The sequence below is a fragment of the Pongo abelii genome, chromosome 4, assembly GCF_028885655.2.
Source record: "Pongo abelii isolate AG06213 chromosome 4, NHGRI_mPonAbe1-v2.0_pri, whole genome shotgun sequence".
Lineage (NCBI taxonomy): Eukaryota > Metazoa > Chordata > Mammalia > Primates > Hominidae > Pongo > Pongo abelii.
The window spans coordinates 159,356,178-159,377,612 of NC_071989.2; the positions used below are offsets into that span (position 1 = coordinate 159,356,178).

General features: G+C 38.2%; 1 protein-coding gene across 4 annotated transcripts in view; it reads right to left on the minus strand.

The window, feature by feature from the left end:
• Window positions 1–442: 442 nt before the first annotated feature.
• Window positions 443–21,435, minus strand: part of DCTN4 (dynactin subunit 4) — a 43,853-nt gene continuing 22,860 nt past the window's right edge. For all 4 annotated transcript variants that reach the window (XM_054555099.2, NM_001132796.1, XM_063723888.1 and 1 more), the window contains 5 exon segments: window positions 14,642–14,715; window positions 11,435–11,489; window positions 10,000–10,107; window positions 7,263–7,360; window positions 443–3,059 (listed from right to left, as the gene is read on the minus strand). In XM_054555099.2, coding sequence (XP_054411074.2) covers window positions 2,846–3,059; window positions 7,263–7,360; window positions 10,000–10,107; window positions 11,435–11,489; window positions 14,642–14,715 — 549 coding nt within the window. In that variant the 3' untranslated portion in view covers window positions 443–2,845.

Sequence of the window (21,435 nt, forward strand, 5' to 3'; positions counted from 1 at the left end):
TAGGTAAGAGGATGAGCTTGAGTGTTAAGAGGTGGGGCTGGGTTCAGACAGAAAGAGTGTGAATAATTCATCTAAGTAAGAGGAGGGAAGGGAGAGTTATGAAGGTACAGATGAAGGTGGATGAGTGGTCACTGATGGAGTCAGACCACTGTATATATCGTAAAGGATATCTTTAGAAGCAATGACCCAGGATAAAAACTGGTAGAGGTCTAACGACATTTATATAATGGTTCTGCGAATATGTATATAAGAAGCTCAAAGCAACATCTACTTATATATTATGGTGAACTAACCTGCTAAGAGATTTTAGATTATTTCATTTAAGGAATGGAAGGGAGCATGCCCCACCAACTCTCTTAGCCAACTCTCTTAACTCCACGCCTGTCTTTTGGCTCTGAGCCATGCTACTTAGTATCTACATGAGAGCAAACAAACAACACGCTCAAGCTTTGTCTGCTTTATTTCACTACATTAAGTTAAGCAATAAGGCAAAACAGTAACCTGTCATTCATAAAGATCAAGGAGTACCTCTCTGTCCCAAAAGGGACCAAAAAGGATGTTTCTTCACAAATATGCATTACACTTAGCTCATTATGCTGATAAGCACTTCAAACAAAAGAAAAGGTCAGTACGTGAATCAAGTAACAAATCCAAATTAACTTAGCCTAAGTTTCCAAAACTGTAGTTTCAAGTGCTAATGGGATCTAACTTTCCTGTGGTGGTGCATACTGACTAGCATTAAAATTTTTGCACCTCACCTAATATAAAAAAGGCAACAAATACAATTCCTAATTCACCAGCTGCAGGTGTTGAATCATTTCTACGAACACACAGAATACTAGCTTGCACTAAAACCTATCTTGAGGAAACATTAAACCAATGGCTCTATGATTCTGCAAGTTAATTTGGCTTCTGAAGAAAAAAGTTTACGATCTAAGTGTTTTGTGTTTCTGTATATCGGAATGATGAGACCCATACTTCAACATTATTACTCTGGGGAATAAATAGCAGCTACCTGCCATAAACGCATGACATGTGTGTAGTCTATGCAAACGTGTAAACATATGAAGCTATTCTCTACTCTATGCCCATTTCCTCCACTGGCAAATATGGAGCAGTGATTTCACAGTAGGCTCTAGCAGGTAGTGAAATAAAAATTTGAGACTCTGTGGGGTCACAAAAAAATGAAACTTTCTACAGTCTGCAAATTTGTAATTACCCATCCCCCTGCTCCAACTCCTAAGAGGCTAAACCTTATTATTACCATAATGTTAGAGATGAGTATTTACCTTCTTACACTGCATCACATATATTACTCTGTGGGACTGTTTCACAAAATTGGCTTGACCTTTGTATAATTAGTACAATTTAGTGTCTTTTAGAGTACAATTTAGTGTCTTTTAAAAGCTTCCTAAATATTTAAAACATTTTCAAGGGAAGCTTACAAGGACTATGTCCCATCTGTATTCTACATTATAATGTATCTTTAATTTTTTAAGACTTAAAACAAGACCAAGGTAAACAAAAAATCTGTGTTTTCCTCAAGTCTCTTGGCCACTTAGTACTAACAATACTTTTACAGAAAACACGGTGCAGCTGGTGGTCTACTTTGACAAGTTTCATTTTAGAAAACATCATAGAAATTAAGGTTAGCAACCCAACTCCAGGATACCAAGTGAAAACAGCAAGTCTGCTGTTAGGCCAGAACTGTGGGCTACTTGCTGAACTATTTTATGGTTTACAATCAAAATGGTCTTATTTGACTCACCACATGACAAGTCTTAAACTTAGTAAGGGGGAAAGTTCTTAATATCCAGTTTTGGATTCAAGAGATTATAATAGTTAATTTCCCCTTCAAATCAATGGAAAGAATGCTAGTTGAGAATACGCTAAAAATCTAACCTTTAAAATGTTTTCTGCATTCCGGAAATGAACCTGTCCACTCAGGTTTTCTTTGGGTTCTTTTCCAGGTCCCAAACAGAACAACTTAACTGAGTTAAAGAGGCAGAACAGGGAAGGGGTAGGAAGTAAGACAAATAAAGATTGCCCCCCTGTGGCAGCATTAATCCCTGGGTATTGTGGCAATATTGAAAACGAATGGAAGTTGCTACCCCCTTGACATGACATGTAATTGCTTGCTTCTCAAATTCTTCTTAAAAGATCCATATTTTACTGGGAAAAAAATTCAGAACCACTAATACATGTCCTGTATTCACTTAGAAAAAGAGGGCAAATAAGAGTGCCTTAACAACTTCACAGGTTTTTCCAATCATCACAATACTAAAGATAATGTGACAATTCAATTTTTCAGTTATATGGAAATCTATGGCAAAATGGCAGCCATTATGGCAATGAAGAGATATGTTTTAGACTGTTAGATGATATTTAATGGAACGCAGAAAGCAGTTGGTACATTGTGACCAATGCTGGATCATTAACAGCAGGTCTACCTTTGGGTTATCATTTAAGTTTCATCTGTGACATTGTGATCCTTAGTGAGATCAGATCAAGAGATAGTACAGAGTTTCTCAGGTGGTAAATACAATGCCATTCCAAGGAACACCCATCCCCTTTCCTAGGATGGAATTATGCTGCTGTTACTCAACGTGCAGGGCTCAGTGAGGGAGACACAGACTTACTGGCGTCAACAGGGGTGAGAGCAAGAGCAACAGCAGTTACCCTGTGTTCCCAATGCCTTGCCTATGCTCCCACTTTCTTAGCAATAGAATTCCGTAGTGCATGGGTACATCGTTATTATCAAGGCCTAATGAAGCAGCAGCTTCCACATTTTAACGCAGGTTTATGGTGATACTGTCCTTTGGGATCTGCCCTCCAGTGGAACCTTTTAAGGAAGAAGCGGGCCCAAGCTAAGTTCCACATGCTGGGTGAGCCAGATGACTTCTGTTCCCTGGTCACTTTCTTCAATGGGGCGAATGGGGGCTGCCAGGTTTTTAAAATCATGCTTCATCTTGAAGCACACGGTCACTTCACCCTCCTCACGCTGTGGTGTAACTTTGATGAAAATACCCACTTTGTTGGCCTTTCTGAAGGCTATAATGCTATGGAAAGAAAAAAAAGCAAGTATTAGGTAGATAAAAAAATCAGCCAAACCACTAAGACTTACAGTAAAAGTCTTTCACCTTATTCTTTCCTTCAGCACACACGGAAAACCTATAAACACTTTGTTCTTAACCTACCAAGTATTTTTTTGTTTTGTTTTGAGACACAGTCTCGCTCTGTCGCCCAGGCTGGAGTGCAATGGCTCCACCTTGGGTCACTGCAACCTCTGTTTCATGGGCTCAAGTAACTCTCCCATCTCAGCCTCCCGAGTAGCTGGGACTACAGGCATGCACCACCACACCTGACTAGCTTCATATATTAATATGTATATTTTTTGGTGGGGATGGGGTTTCACCATGTTGCCCAGGCTGGTCTCGAACACCAGGGCTCAGGTGATCTGCTTGCCTTGGCCTCTCAAAGTGCTGGAATTAAGGGCATAAGCCAAGATGTCGGCCATATATTTTTCTATGAGCTTATACTTTTCTGCTTTTCTAACCAACACAGATGGTACACACTATTCCATAACTTGCTTTTTTTTTAACTCTGTTTATCACAAACACCTTTTGACGCTGGTATATACAGATCATCTACATTCTATGTAATGGTTGCATAGTATTCAATTATGTGTTTACCATAATCGGCATATACTGAGGTTGCTGACAATTTTTCTCTATTATAAACAATGGTGCTGCAAACATCCCTTTACATTTACCTCTGTGCAAATGTGGTAATATTTCTATAGAACATAGACTCATACCGTGGAAAGTTATTTATTTATTTATTTATTTATTTTTTTGAGACGGAGTCTCGCTCTGTCACCCAGGCTGGAGTGCAGTGGTGCAATCTCGGCTCACCGCAACCTCCGCCTCCTGGGTTCCAGCGATTCTCCTGCCTCGGCCTCCTGAGTAGCTGGGATTACAGGCGCACACCATCACACCCGGGTAATTTTTGTAATTTTAGTAGACATGGGGTTTCACCATATTGGTCAGGCTGGTCTCGAACTCCTGATCTCAGGTGATCCACCCGCCTCGGCCTCCCAAAGTGCTGGGATCATAAGCCTAAGCCACTGCACCCGGCCTTATTTTTATTTTTTAGAGACAAGGTTTTGTTCTGTTACCCAGGCTGGAGAGCAGTGGCATGATCATAGTTCATGGTAGCCTTGACCTCCTAAGCTCAAACGATGCTTCTGCCTCGGCCTCCCAAAGTGCTGGGATTACAGGCATGAGCCACCACGCCTGGCCATACTGTGGGAAGTTTTAATAACTCAGTGCTTTAAGGGAAATTTTGGAACACCATAAATCAAGAGTGTTTTTGTAAATAACTTATGTAATTAGGAATTTTAACACAAAAATGTCTCTTCATTGAGGTTTCCATTTCAATTTCCCCTCATTTGTGCATTCAGTTTGTGCTTTAATAACTTAGTTTCTGAAAGTAAAAAGGCAATGAAATAAACAGAATTTGTCTACTACCCAAATGACATTCAGTTACTCTAAGAAAGGTTACTGGGATTACATATTCACATATTTATACAGTGTTAGTTTCCAGAAATCTGAAAGTTCTATTAAATCTAATAATGTAAAATATAATTAATTCAGTTTTAAATTACTCTATCATGTAATCAGGCTGAAATTTGATATCTCAGACAATCATTCCAGAAGTATATCTTGGCTTAACAAATTTCTGTACCTAATTAATTTGAGGACCCACATAAAGCAAGGATTTGAGAGAACACATTTTGTACTGTATAACTCAGTACATTTTGTATTACAGTAACTAACCAAACCTTTGATTTGTATGAGTCATGTAAAAAATAATTCACAGTTTAAAATGGTAAAAAGGAAAACATCAGTCTTTCTTTTTATCCTTAATTTCCCAAGCAACCACTGATACCTGGGAAGCTTTTCCAAAACAAATTTGGATTTCTGGTCCCTAGCTAGACCTGCTAAAAAAAATCCTCTGGGGTTGGGGTCTGGAATGCTATCGAACAACAAAACAAAACAACACTTGACCTGGTGCTTTCTGAAGTTAACCCACGTTTGGTAATCACTAAACTAATCTCACCTTTGCCTTCACTTTATTTTTCTTTTCTTTCTTGAGACGGAGTCTGGCTCTGTTGCCCAGGCTGGAGTGTAGTGGCATGATCTGAGCTCACTGCAACCCCCGCCCCTAGGATTCAAGTGATTCTCCCATCTCAGCCTCCCGAGAAGCTGGGATTACAGGCACTTGCCACCACGCCTGGCTAATTTTTGTATTTTTAGTAGAGACAGGATTTCGCCATGTTGGCCAGGCTGGTCTTGAACTCCTGACCTCAAGTGATCTGCCTGCCTCAGCCTCCCAAAGTGCTGGGATTACAGGCATGAGCCACCGCACCTGGCTTCACTTTATTTTTCTAACCCACCTTGTGTTATCTCTTCTCTCTTACATCTTGTTGAGAAAGCTTTTGATCATTCTGTCAAAAAACCGTAAATGGGCCGGGCATGGTGGCTCACGCCTGTAATCCCAGCACTTTGGGAGACCAAGGCGGGTGGATCACTTTAGGTCAGGAGTTCAAGACCAGCCTGGGCAACATGGCAAAACCCCATCTCTACTAAAAATACAAAAATTGGCCAGGCGTGGTGGCGCTTGCCTGTAATACAAGTTCCTCAGGAGGCTGAGGCAGGACAATTGCTTGAACTCGGGAGGTGGAGGTTGCAGTGAGCAGGAGATCACGCCATTGTACTCCAGCCTGGGCAACAGAGACTCCTTCTCAAAAAAACAAAACAAAGACTGTGAATGTTCCCTGTGCCAGTTTATTAAGCTATTATTTTTCAGCTCCAAGCGCACCTCTCTCAGTTTTGCTTTGTGACACAGGATTCTGCTTGGACCGTATCTGCTGGATCGGTTGGCTCTTTGTCAGGTTCTGTCAGTAGCGGGCTCTAAAGGGAGACTAGAAGTCTGGAGAAGGAAGGGTCTTGCTCTTCCTTTAGAGATTCCTGTTTGCTTGTGGTCCCTGTTCCCTGTGGCCATTACTCCAAAAAATTTTTTTTTTTTGTTGAGACAAGGTATCACTCTGTTGCCCAGGCTGGAGTGCAGTGGCACAATCACGGCTCACTGCAGCCTCAGCCTCCCGGGCTCAACTGATTCTCTCACCCTGGTATCCTGAGTAGCTGGGACTACAAGCATGTGCTGCTACACCTGGCTATTTTTAAAATTTTTTTGTAGAGACGGTGTCTTACTCTATTCCTAGGCTGGTTTCAAACTCCTGTGAAGCAATCCTCCTGCCTCAGCCTCCCAAAGTGTTGAGAATACAGGGGTGAGCCACCATGCCCAGCCCAGCAATGCTTCTTTACCCAGGAGGAAGTGGCAATAAGCAGTTGAAGTTTTCCAATTCTTGTATAATCATGCCACCCCTCCTTTGTCATCACGAGATGCCAGGACCACGCAAGCAGTGTTCCCCTTCAGCTCATTGGAGGCCTGAGTTTCAGCTACATGGAGCTCTTTCTTTAAGTTCTAAATTTTAATAATTCTAACTATTTCCCTTTGTTCCCTCCACCTGAGGGGTGGTAGCTGGCTCATCAAATAGCTATCTTTGAAATTTTATGCCCATGAAGTAGCATAAAATTGCTACTTTAGTGTTCTTTTTCACTTTTTAAGTTACACAAGTGAACAATTATTTATATTAAATTCTCTGTTCAAATCACTGAAATCATTCAGTCTACAGACTGAATTCTCTGATGGTCACAGTCCCCAGTTACTGGAAGGTTTGGTTCTTTTCAGTTATTAGGTATGAAAGAGTAAAATCTATTAATTACTCCAAGGGGGTGGGGGTGGGGAACAAACCTGATGATAAATCTATAGGGACAGAATATTGTATCCTGTCCGCAACCATTAAAATCATATAATTAAAAATTTTTTTATTAACATGGGAAAATATATTCAAGTGAAAAAGGCTAAAAAACTGTATTTATAGAATGATCCCAATGAGGTGAGAAATATTTGGAAGGACAAATGCCAAAATGCTAATGGTGTTTATCTCTGGTGGTGGGATAATTTTATTTTCTTCTTCATGGTCTTATATATATTTCCCCAATTTTCTACAATAATTATTTTTAGAAACAGGAAGAAAAAAGTTATTTTAAAAAATCCAGACAAGAAAATTGGATATAAGTGGGCATTCTGTTATCAGCCAATTGTGGTATGGGGATCACAAAAAGATCACTCACTCGGGATCGTCCTGAAAGTCTTGAGGTTCTGCCAACTCATCGTACTCTGCTGCTGCATCCTTGCCAGCTAAAACGAGCTCTTTGGGAGGCACCACCACCTGGAGAGCAACACAGAGAGGCCTGCCTGAGAAGGGACCAGTGTGACAGAATATAGCAAAGTATGACATTGATTTAGACAAATGGAAGCATACAGCAAGTTTCAGGAAACATATATACTACTTCTATGGAGTTTATAAGAACAAAGGTTTTAAGAGAAAGCTAAGTGAGTACTTACTTCATGGGGTCTGCAATGAATAGCTAGGGAGAACATGGGGGCTTCAATTGTGTCTTTAATGTTTTATTTTATTTATTTATTTATTTTTTTGAGATGAAGTCTCACTCTGTTGCCCAGGCTAGAGTGCAAATGGCATGATCTCGGCTCACTGCAACCTCTGCCTCCTGGGTTGAAGCGATTCTCCTGCCTCAGCCTCCCGAGTAGCTAGGACTACAGGCGCCCACCACCATGCCTGGCTAATTTTTTGCATTTTTAGTAGAGACGGGGTTTCACCATATTGGCCAGGCTGGTTTCGTACTCCTGCCCTCATGATCCACTTGCCTCGGCCTCCCAAACTGCTGGGATTACAGGCGTGAGCCACTGCGCCCAGCCCTAATGTTTAATTTCTTAAGGGGATGAGGAGAAATGGGTACTTGCCATATTATTCTTCATTTTTTTTTGGATACATCTGAAACAGTCCATCATTAAGAACAACACAAAGGAGAAACACTGGTTCCAACACAATGTTTTTTGACATGGTACCAGCTGATTCCTGGTACCTGATACATAAACTCACATGAGATACTGGGTGATTATGGTCATGGAAAACAATTAGCATTCTTCAGACTTATGTTGTAATTAGGCCTCAACTTTGCTCTGTCAGAAGTTAACAGTTAACAGTGTCAATCAAATTTCTAATCATAGATACAAATGTGGGAGGGGAGGTATAAAGAGAGCTTTATAAAGATATGCTGTGCTTATGCATCAGGTACTTACTTCTGTCTGTCTTAACTGGAGCTGCTTATTAGTAAAATTAATTAAAAAGGAGCGGCAGGGCACGGTGGCTCAGACCTGTAATCCCAGCACTTTGGGAGGCTGGGGAAGGTGGATCACGAGGTCAAGCGATTGAGACCATCCTGGCCAACATGGTGAAACCCCGTCTCTACTAAAATACAAAAATTAGCCGGGCATGGTGGCAGGCGCCTGTAATCCCAGCTACTTGGGAGGCTGAGGTAGGGGAATCGCTTGAACCCGGGAGGCGGAGATTGCAGTGAGCTAAGACTGCGCCACTGCACTCCAGCCTGGCGACAGAGAGAGATTCTGTCTCAAAAAAAAAAAAAAAAAAAAAAAAGCAACAAGGACCAAATAAGTGAAATAAGTGTTCTCTCTCTTTGGAGGTGATGCTAGTAAGTGAAATCACTAAAAAGCAGAAAAAAAAAAAAAAAAAGAGGACAGAAATTCTCTAATATTATTTGAATAACAACTAAAGATATAGGCATCTTTTTAAACCATTTTTATTATAAATATCATGCTGAATTATGAATTAGTAATAGATGATCTATAGAGAAAGGCTCTTGTTCTAAAATTTCAAGTACTAGAAGAAGCAAAATATAAAGAGAGGCCATATTACATCCATTCAACTCACACTGAGTCAAAATCACCCACTTTAACATTTAGTTATATATATTTTTTTAAGACAGAGTCTCGCCTCAGCCGTCCAGGCTGGAGTGCAGTGGCGCAATCTCAGCTCACTGCAACCACCATCTCCCGGGTTCAAGCGATTCTCCCATCTCAGCCTCCCCAGTAGCTGGGATTACAGGCACCTGCCATCATGCCCAGCTAATTTTTGTATTTAGTAGAGACGGGTTTCACCATGTTGGCCAGGCTAGTCTTGAACTCCTGACCTCAGATGATTCACTCACCTCAGCCTCCCAAAGTGCTAGGATTACAGGCGTGAGCCACCAAGCCTGGCCTAGTTAGTGCTATGTTATGTATACTCTTTGTAAGGTAGAGGAATCTAGAGGAGGCATACCAGCTTCTAAATGATTTTAAACGTATCATTTCTAAAAGGAAATGATATTTCACAAGTGTTGAAGAATGAATGTACGAGACTCAGAGACTGAAGCGGCATGTATGTTAGGGGAGTCAGGATAGGAAGGAGGCATGCTAGGTAAAACAAATAGCATACACAATTCTCCAGCGTCAAAGTTTATAACCTATTGGATCTGTCTGGATCACAACCACTAATATGTACGATTCAGGGAATGCTAAATTTGAGGATCTGAAGGAAGACTACACTGGAAGAACAGAGAGAAGTAATGTCATTAAGGAGGTCTTAGGCTATGCTAAAAATCTGGACTTCATCTCAGTCAAGAGCAATGCTAAATCACCAGCATGCACAGAGTTAGATTTTAGAAGTATCGCCCTAGTGGCAATAGAGAAGAAATGGGTTGAAATGGAGGTGGTGGTATAAAAATAGCAAGGTCATTTAGGAAGTTATTGTCACAGTCCATGTAAGAAACGATGAGACCTTCAAATAGGGCAGTGTGTTTCAGGATAAAGTAAAAAAATTTAGGAGGTGGAATCAAAAGAACTTGCTGACTAGATGTGGAAAGGAGAGTGTGTGGAGTCTTTTAAGCCAGGTCAAATGAGGACACTCCAGGGAAAGTGAGGGTCAGTCAGGCTGAGGCAAAATGCTCCTACCTTAGCAGTGCTGTTGATATTATCAGGGTCCCCCTCCTCACACTCCAAGAGAGTCACATGGGTGAGGTTCTCAACTGGATTCGTAAGAGTCAGGAGGACCTGGCTCTCCTGGGGAATAGGAAACATATCTCTCAGACATTCGCCACTTTCTTAGCTGCTATACCAAATATTTCACGAAATTGCCATCCCCCCCATTACTCCTGAGTAATGATGCCCTACTTATACCTCTACATCATTGTATTCTCTACGTGCTTACTGATCCCTGTTCTATTATCTATATGTTAGACCAAATACTCTCTGGAGTTGCTATTTCACTGAGGAAATGAGACAGATTCCACTGAAAGGGCCAGTTACTAGATCCAGAAATTCTGAGGAATGTTCATTATCTAAGTGAAGTTAAAACTCCTGTCTCACCCAGGCTGCCATTTAAGGACTGAAAAGAAGGCCCTCATAAATAAAATATGGGAGCCACAGGCCAGTCAGATGCATTAACAGAGCAAAAATGGCACACCAAGACTACAAAAACTTTTAAAAATTTTTATTATTTATTTATTTATTTTTGAGACAAGGTCTCACTCTGTTGCCCAGGCTGGAGTGCAGTGGCATGATCATGGCTCACTGCAGCCTCGACCTCCTGGGCTCAGGTGATCCTCCCATCTCAACCTCCTGAGTAGCTGGGACCACAGCTGTGCGCCACCACACCTGGCAAATTTTTTGTAGAGATGGGGTTTCCCCATGTTGCCCAGGCTGGTCTTGACCTCCTGGGCCCAAGCAATCTACTTATCTTGGCCTCCCAAAGTGCTGGGATTACAGGTATCAGCCACCGTGCCTGACCTTATAAAAACTTAAGACTTCTTGAACTGTGATAATTTGTCCTTGTTTGGTACTCTCTCTAGATAAGCAAAACAAATCTTTCAAATGAAGGACCACATAATAAATATTTGTGTTTTCAGGAGCAGCATGAAAAGAAAAGAGTTAACGAGTTTGCTGCAGAATATTCTACAATTCACTGGGTGTGTGTGTGGAAGGAAGGGGAGTAGATGAGGACTCCAAGGAAGAGAAGGGCTGTGGTATGGAAATCTAACTGATTCCTAGTACCCAAAACATAACAAACAGGAGATCGAAGAGAATCTCTAGGCTGGAGAAGAACAAAAGATGCCTGTGGGATCCAACATTCTCTCCTTTCTTTTCCCCACCTATAATTTCACCGTAACATAATGTGCACCCTGCTCTTTCTCCCTACTTTTCATCAAAGATGCTGTTGTCAAGAATCTCAGTGTCAACAAATTTAAAGTCTTTATTACCCCAAACTGTCTTCTTTTCTATCCCTTGCTCACTGGATCCTGTGCCAAATACACACACAGCCACCCACATATACATATACACACATCATTGATCAGTCCTTTTTCTTCCTGTTAATGAGCAAGGTACTAACCTTCATGTAGCGAAGGTTGGGAATTGACATGATTCTCACTTCTGGAATATAATTGCTATGCATAAATAAAAAATGCATTAATATTCATTGGAGTCTCTTAAAATTATTATTATTTTTTAAAGCTAGTGCAGTACATAAAAGATTTCATGTTAATTAGAACATATCAGAGAAAAATAATTTTAATGACCCATATCATCACAGTAAGAACTTAGGAAAAGACATAAGACCAAACTGGTATGAGTTCTTTCTGAAATCTTATGTATATTTCTAGTTTAAACTGCCCAGGCCCCAGATTAGCATTTACATATCAAGATATTGCTTTGTAATGACTAAGGCAAGATATTTATCTCCTTGTGTCTCGGTTTTCCCAATTCTAAAATGAGGAAAATAATGGTATCTATCACTTGAGGTTATTGTGAAGAATACATGCAAGAATGCTTTGAAAAGTGCTTGGAACAAAGCTCACATAAATGTTCATTATTGTGCATACATTAACATAATACAAAATCTATTGCAGAAACACTAAAAGTGGGGGAAAAAAGTACATCTTAGAATCAGATATTTAAACTTTAAACGAGCTATTTCTCATGGTGACCAGCAGGATTACCTGAGTAACTTAACAGGAATTTAAGAAACTTTCATCTTCCTGAATCTCAAAAAAACAAACACATACACACACAAAAGCAACAACAATAAAAAGAAATTTAAGGATCCCACTTCTAAGAATTTGAATTCAGTAGGTCTGAGGTTTGATACCACAGCTCTGTATTTTTTTTTTTTTTTTTTGAGACAGGGTCTTGCTGTCACCCAGGCTGGAGTGTAATGGCACAATCATGACTCACTGAAGCCTCGACCCCCCAGGCTCAAGTGATATTCCCACCTCAGCCTCCCAAGTAGCTGGGAGTACAGGAGTGTGCCACCATGCTCAGCTAATTTTTGATTTTTTGTACAGGTGAGGACTCACTATGTTGCCCAGGCTGGGCTTGAACTCCTAAGGCTCAAGCGATCCTCCTGCCTTGGCCTCCCCAAATGTTGAGATTACAGGCATGAGCCAAACACCTGGCCTCAGAGTATCTGTATTAAGATAGCCAGGCAATTCTAAAATGATGTCAGAAAAAAATCACTTTTTCTCAAAGCAAGCTTAAGAAATTGATGCTAAGCACAGGCTGCCATTCAGGGTTTCTGTAATGAGTATAATTCTTAAGAAAGGAGTTCATCCCAGACTTCACAAGTGCCATTTCTGTAAGTCTCTTTATTCCTAACCAATCATGTATTAAGAGTAGTTAGGAAAATGAACATATTTTATGGTGAGTTACAAGGCATTTGCAAACATAATTACTCATTTGATTATTTTCAAGAATCCCAAGAGGAAGACATTATTCCCATTTCAGAGAGGAGGGAAGTAAGTTTAGACAAAAACAGTAAGTGACAGACCCTCTTCCTGGCCCTCCTAGCTCCTCCTAACTCACCAGACATGCACTTCCCAACCTTTTTGTTTCCTAATACTTATTTTTAATTGCTGCATAATATTCTACGTACAAGTTATCTCAATTTAACCAACTATTTCCTTGTTAATGGTTAATCAGTTTGACACTGATTAACTTTTGGTTAAACTGTTTGCAGCTTTTTGCCATTAATATATTCTAATACACACCTTTGGAAATGCATCTTTATATATTGGTGATTTTGTTTCTACAGAATACATCCCTGAAACAGTACTGTTGGGTTAAAAGGTCTATGTAATTTTTGATATTTCCAGACCACTCTCCAAAAAGACTAGCAATTCAAGATCCTACCAACAATGTGTGCAAGTATGTGTTTACCCACATTCTCATGAGCACTAGATGCTAATTACTTTTTAAAACTTTTCCTATCAAGTCTTAGTTTCTTTCCATATACAGTGTATCTTCTGGCCATTTGAAATTCCTTTTCCATAAGCTACCTGTTCAAATCCCTTGTTCCACATTCCACTTTACTGCCTCCCTCTATTTTTATCTTTTCAATTTCTGGGAATTCTCTATGCCTGGGATATTAAACTTTAGTTTGTCACGACTGCCAAATATTCTTTCTTGCTTTACTATTTGTCTCAGGACTTTGTTGCTAATTTTGTCTTAAAAATTTTTTTTTTCCTTAGAGAGAGAGTCCTGCTCCACTGTCTAGGCTGGAGTGCTGTGGCACAATCATAGCTTACTGCAGCCTTGACTTCCTGGGCTCAAGCGGTCCTCTCACCTCAGCCTCCCAAGTAGCTAGGACTACAGGTGCATGCCACTGCACCTGGCTAATTTTAAAATTTTTTTGTAGAGATGGGGTCTTACTATGTTGTCCAGGCTCGTCTTCAACTCTTGGGCTCAAGTGATCCTCCTGACTCAGGCTTCCAAAGTGCTGGGATCACAAGTGCGAGCCACTGCACCTGGCTTTAATTTCATCTTTTATAACCACTATTTCTTTTTGCGAAGGTCAAAGGTGTTTCTTTTCTTTAATGGCTTCTGGGTTTCCTGTCTTGCTAAAGAAGGGCTCTCTTACTCCAAAGCTAGACAATACTTTCCTAATTTGTGAAAACATTTTTCTTGTTTGCCAGGTAATTTAAAAAATTTATGTATTAGAAAAGTATGATGAGATATGAAAAGTTTACATTTAATTAGATGAACACTGGGTAAGTTTTAAGTGGCAGTATTTGTCTCTAATTAGGACCATTCAGATAGCCTGATAGGTAGTTTTTATAAACAAAATTCTCTTCTACTCGCAAGTCCCAGAGAGTTAACACTAACTTAATCACTTTCATTCCAGTCAATGAAGTGTTATAACACAGGTAAAGTAAAATGAACACTATTACAGGGATACTCTTCAATCAGCTATACTTTATTATTTTTTAATTTTTTTGAAGGATTATTCCCAAACTCAGATACTTTATAATTTGTAATGATGACTAGTGACTTTCCACCAAATAATCAACATACCTTGTTGCTCCAGATCATACTGGGCCACTGTGTCCCTGATCCCAATACCCCTGAATCTATTTATCTTAAACTTCATGGCATGTAACTAAATTCAAAACCTAAACAGGAACAGAATGTCAACATTATTTTGATGTAATTTTTTTTTTTTTTTTTTTTAAGGCCAAGAGTAAACACAACTCACACTGGGGAAGAAGAATAAACCAAAATAACTCAAAACAGTAACTGAAAACACCAATCCCAAAATACTCACACAGCGACCAGTTGGATTTTGAATTTGATTGATGTTGGGTTAAATTCTGGCTTGCTCAAATTATGTTCACATTTCTAAAAAGAAAACAAATATAACGTATATCAGAAGACAACAACACACTTTGTTGATCCATAGAGCTGCTAAATTCAGAAGGACAGCATTTACGAGAATTTTGTTTTGTTTTATTCTGCTATAAGACCATATGTTTTTGAATAGTGTATAGCAGCCAAAGTTTATAAAAGATGTTTGCACTTCCTGATATGTGCAACCACACTATCCAATATTATTACACCTCTGTGGTACTTAAAAACTACTAAAGTAACACATACTGAGTACTTACTGTATTTGCTAAACAACGTGCTCACTGGTTTAACTGGATTTAAATATCACATCAACTTTATGAGCTAGGTATAGGTATTACATTAAGGTTGCCATATTATAGATGATTAAAATGGTACACAGGAAGGGTAAGTAACCTGTGCAACTTTATAGAGCCAATAAAAATGGACACTGGGATTTAAATCCAGGTAGTAAAATTCCAGATCCTATGCTTTAAAGTACAGTAACAATGATTATTTTTGAGATAGGGTATCACTCTGTCACCCAAGCTGGAGTGCAGTGGCACAATCAAAGCTCACTACAGCCTCCAACTCCTGGGCTCCAGTAATCTTCCTGCCTCGGCCTCCCAAAGTGCTGGGATTACAGGCATGAGCCACTGCACTAGGACAGTAATAATTATTTACTACTTTCTTAAATATGCACTACATATACCTGGTTAAAAATGTTTTTAACAGAACAAAAAAGGTGTCCAGTGTAAAGATTACCCATTATCTGTCTGTCCCCTTGTTCCTCTCCCCAGACAGCCTATGCACATAAAAGTATAAGCATACATCACCTTGCTTTTTTCACAGTAACACAAAAGGGAACATTTTATATTTAATTCTCTTGCTTTTTTCATTTATTCTATCTTGGAATTAATTCCATTTCAGTACATATAGAGAGGCCTCTGTGTCCCACTGTAACAATTTCTATAACTTACATAAGATAGAAATTGATGGACATTCAGGACGTTTCCATTATTTTGCTACTATAAGTAATGCAGCAATGAGTATTCTTGTACATGAATCATTTCCTAAGTGTCTAAGTATCTGTAAGACAATTTCCTAAGAGTAGATCAAAGGGTATATGCATTTGCTATTTTAATGGATATTGAAATATAACTGACTAATCTGATGATTATGAAATGATATTCCATTGCAGTTAATTTTTTAAAATTTTTTATTTTCTGATTGCAGTTTTAATGTACATTTCCCTGATTAGTGTATAAATCTGAATATCTTTCATATTTACTGGCTATTGGGATTTCCTCTGCCGTAACTTGAATGTTAGGATCTACTGGTTATTTTTATTTCCTTGCTATTTGCTGATATTAACAATAGATATTAATCTATTGTTAATAATATACCTTGCAAACTACTTTTCTCAGTCTGTGGCTTATCTTTCCATTTCTTTATGGGTTTTCTTTGGCATGAGGGTACAAGTTTTACTTTTAATGAAGTAAAATATGTAACTTTACATTATAGTTTGTGCTTATTTGTACTACTTATGAAACATTCCCCTACCCAGAAGTCATGAGGTATTCGCCTCTATTTCCTTCTAGAAGTTTGGCTCTTCAAATTTCCAATGTTCCTGAAATTAACTTCTATGTAGGGTGAGGTAGCAACCCAATTTTATTTTCTTCCATATAATCACTTGACCTAGCAAAATGTAATTGCCTATTCTTTCTCTAATGATCTAAAATGCCATATTTAGTATATAACAAATTTTCTCATATGCATGGGTCTACGTCTGCATATATATAGACACACTTTTTTTGTTTATATGTACGTTTGTACTTTCCCTCCTTTTTTATACAGAAGTTGCATACCTACCATGCACTTTGCTTTTTGCATTTAAAAATGTATCCCAGGCCGGGCGCGGTGGCTCACGCCTGTAATCCCAGCACTTTGGGAGGCCGAGGAGGGCGGATCACAAGGTCAGGAGATCGAGACAATCCTGGCTAACATGGTGAAACCCCATCTCTACTAAAAATACAAAAAAATTAGCTGGGCGTAGTGGCGGGCACCTGTAGTCCCAGCTACTTGGGAGGCTGAGGCAGGAGAATGGTGTGAACCCAGGAGGCAGAGCTTGCAGTGAGCTGAGATTGCAACACTGCACTCCAGCCTGGGCAACAGAGTGAGACTCCATCTCAAAAAAAAAAAAAAAAAAAAAAAAAAAAGTATCCCATATTAACACATTCTTTTAAATAAATTTATAGTACTCATTGTGTAGCTATACTATAATCTCTGCATATTTTGGTTTGTATTTGTGGAGGTGCAAGGTAGATTCCTAAAAGTGAAGTTGATGAGACAAAAGGTAACTTTACTTTTGGTAGATATTACTATATTAATGGTGCATTATATAACCATATTTATATAAATTTATATCAACTTAATTTATATACAACTATTTCTATTACTAATCTTTTTTAAGAAATCAACTTCTGATTCTGTTGCTCTTTTGTATTTTGGTTTCTTAATTTATTATATTTTATATTAATTTATTGTATTTTATATTGGTTTCTTAATTTATTAACACCTGTTATCTTTGGACTTTGCTGTTTTTTTTCTAACTTCTTGAAATGGATGCTGACATCGCTAATCTTTTAATATTTCTTCTTTTCTAATATATACTGTATAGCTAAGCACAGCCTTAGTTGTATCCTGCAAGTTTTGCTATAAAGAAATTACTGATTTCTAACTTAACTGCATTGTGATCAAATAATATACTTTAATAATTTCATCTTCCAGATGACAGCCTCAGCAAGAGAAAGCATAGGGACTCCAATGGCAGCAGCAGCACGTGCAAAGAAACAATCATGAAAGTTGGTAGACAATATTGGATGGGTGCTCCAGGTCTCTCCCAAGCTTGCTTTTTATATATTTTGTTATTTAAAACAAACCTATGTTTATTTATTTTTTGAGACAAGTTTTGCTTTTGTTGCCCAGGCTGGAGTACAATGGCGCAATCTCGGCTCACTGCAACCTCTGCCTCCTGGGTTCAACCAGTTCTCCTGCCTCAGCCTCCCAACAAACCTCTATTTTAAGCAGAATTAAAAAAAAAATAAGCTGGTGTAAGGCTATATGACTTTTGGTCAAACCAACAAGATGCAGGGCTTCTAAATATAAGGGATCATCTGAAATGAATGTTGTTTGAAATAACTGTCTAATTTTGAGGGTTCCAGTATTTATGTGAAAATTTAACAATTTTTAAAGAAGTCCTTGGAAATTGGTATTGACAATAAATCTCCTTAAAATAGAATTTTAAAGCTTTTTCAACACACTGGAACTCTCCCCGGCTTTGGACCAACCCCACAACTGAGCTAAGCCACCTCCTCGAGACATGCATTGCTCTGCTGCTGGATAGTCTAACAGCTTGAACAAGGGAGCTCACTTAACAAGAGATATTGTGTAGTTTAAAACACATTAGTTTGTATAAAATAACTTCTCATAAATTTCTCATAAATTAAAGCTGCAGTACAATTCACTGAGTGGTTAGTTAGGCCAATCCTCCCCGCCATTATCCTTGCTCTGCTATAAATCACCATTAAAAACCATTATAATGTTTTTAATAATATCAGCTGGCACTTAAATATTTTTGGAGTGAAAATTATTCCTAAAGTTATACATGACTCCCACAAAAATAGTTTTATCATATTAAAAAGACCTGTACTGATTTGCCAAAATTCCGCAACTTAGCAAAGGTATTACCTTCCTTGGATTTGTACTTTGTGATATAGTATGCTGTACCGTGGGCTGGTTATGTTAACTGAAAAAATAGTCATTACCCAAGTTTTGCAGCACTCTAAACTTAAGCAGAAGAACAGCCGTCCACATCTTTTAGCATTGCACGTTTGTGGCAAAATCACGGTTTTGTAATTGCTAAGGTATGTCAGGTTATTTGAAAACAATTACTTTTTGAATTGTGACCACAAAGCATCATTTCTACAGGAAAAGTTGTCTTATCATTTGAAATTACGCAAATGATGTCTTGATCTGAAGCACAAACCCCAGGTACTTAATGTTTTTAATAACACAGTGCCACTGCAGGGGTTAGGGGCGGTGGGGAAGAACAAGGATAATGGCGGGGAGGATTGGCCTAACTAACCACTAAGTGAATTGTACTGCAGCTTTTATTTATGAGAAATCCTTATCTGGGATAGTTGAGGGCAGCTGCAAACTAAAAACAATCCAGTAAATGTACTTTGTTTATATTTTGTACCAGGCAATTATCAACTGCTAAATAATAGCTTTCATACTTGCAACTGTTGCATACAGAGTACTTTTGCTAAAAGGTGATTAGCTCTTGCCTTTAATTTTACAGTGCTTAATGTGATAACTTCCAGTCATGTTTCCTATAAAAGAGACCATTTAATATATGTATATAAACCACAGTAATAGTACAACATACGATTTTAAAATTATTTTTTCTACTTAAAATATTTAATTTAAGGCTTCTTAGGACACTTCTAAAGCAGATTAAATCCAATAAGCTTCCTGATGATTTTTTTGTAACCGGAGATAGTTTTTTCAACTGAAACAACATTTCAGCTAAATAAAGCATTTTAAAATATTGATATTTGATAAAAAATTGCCTTGTATAATGTCTATAAATTATATTTGTTCTGAAAAAGGTATAATGCCCTAATGTTAAAATATTTTAAACAAATCCTTATCCTTTGATTTTTAAAACTCTGATCTAATGATAAAATTCTATACATTTTCATTTTCCAGTGCAGTTAGGTAGCAAAATAGCTGGTGATTCATAACTTTTACCTATTAAAATATAAACACACAACAAGCAAACATATTTAAGAGTACTAAATGGAAATAAAGTGTTCAAAAGAGAAAGCCTTGTGTTATTGAGCATCTTAGCCTATTTATTATTATAAAGTATAAATGTGACTTAAAACTTTTCTTGTTAATAAAAACTTTGTTTTAACTTAAAGAATTTCATCTTTGGAAAAATGTTCAGACTTACCATATAATAACCCAGTATATAATCAACCTTTATAAGTGTTCTGTGTGTACTTGAAAAGAATGCATATGTTCTACAGATATTGGGTACAGTGGTCTATATATGCCCATTTGGTCAAGTTTGCTAGTTAAATTGTCCAAATGTTCTATATTCTTACTGATTTTCATCTATTTGTTCTCTCGGTTACAGAGAGAAGTATTTCAAAATTTCCCAAAATGATTTGTCCATTTATGTAATTTTCTCAAATGTCGCTTTATATATTTTGAGTCTATTATTCAGTGCACGACTTAGATGGTTATATCTTCTTTGTAAATTGAATTTTTTTTTTAAACAAATTATCCCTCTTTTAAAAAAATTAGTTTGTCCAATATTTTTCCCACTTCTCTCTACTTTCAACTTTTCTGAGTTCTCATGTTTGTCCTCTTGCAATAAGCATATAGATGGATCACCGCAATTTGCTTTATTATTTAGACTGACAATGTTTGTCTTTTAATGGAAGCATTTAGTTCATTGGTATTTAATGTAAATACTGATACATCTGGATTTTAATCTACTATCTTACTACACGCATTCTTTTTTTTTTTTTTTTTTTTTAACAGACAGGGTCTTGCTTTGTCACCCAGGCTGGAGTGCAGTGGTGTGATTACTGCTCACAGCAGCCTCAACCTCCTGGGCTCAAGCAATTCTCCTGCCTCAGCCTCCCGACTTGCTGGGACTACAGGTGTGAACCACCACACTGGCCCCCCCCTTTTTTTTTTTTTTTTTTGGTAGAGACAGGGTCTCACTATGTTGCCTAGGCTGATCTCAAACTCCTGGGCTCAAGTGATCTTCCTGCCTTGGCCTCTCAAAGTGTTGCGATTACAGGCATGAGCCCAGGCCTTCTATTTGAACTACCAATTCAATGTTCCTTTGCCCCTTCTTTTTCTTTCTTTTTATAAAGGTTTTACATTATAGAAATTTTCTAACACGTACAAAAATATAGAATGGTATCACAAATCTCTAGGTACCCATCATCCAACTTCAACAATTATCAACTTCGGAATATATATGCAGGACTTGAATCTATGCTCTCAGGTTAAACAAACAAAAAGAATCAGCAACTTGTTATCAAAAATTAGCAACAATGGCCAATCTTGTTTCATTTATACTCTTACCCATTCCTCATCCCTCATTATTTTGCAACAAATACCAGAGACCAAGTCACTTCCTCCATAAATATTTCTGTATGTATCTCCAAAAGATAAAGACATTAAAAAACAAAGTACTATCATTATTCCTAAAAAAGAAAAAATACATTTTTTTTTTTTTTTTAAGAGACAGGGTCTTACTGTGTTGCCTAGGCTGGAGTGCAGTGGCTATTGACAGGCACAATCATTACACACTACAGTCTCAAACTCCTCAGGCTCAAGGGATTCTCCTGCCTCAGCTTCCAGAGTAGCTGGGACTACAAGTGCATGTCACTGTGGCCTGCCCAATAGTTCTTTAATAGCATCAAAAATGCTACCAGTGTTTAAATTTTCTCAAAGATTTCACAAATTTTTCTTTCCTTCTTTCCTCTTTCCCTTCTTCCCTCCTCCCCTGGGCCCTTTCTTTCTGTTTTGTTTGAATCCGAATCTACATAAAATCTATACATTGTGTTTGGTAAACTTTTAAGTCTCTTCTAACCTAGAGAATGATTAAGTAACATTAGCCACTAGTGACATGTGGTTATTTAAATG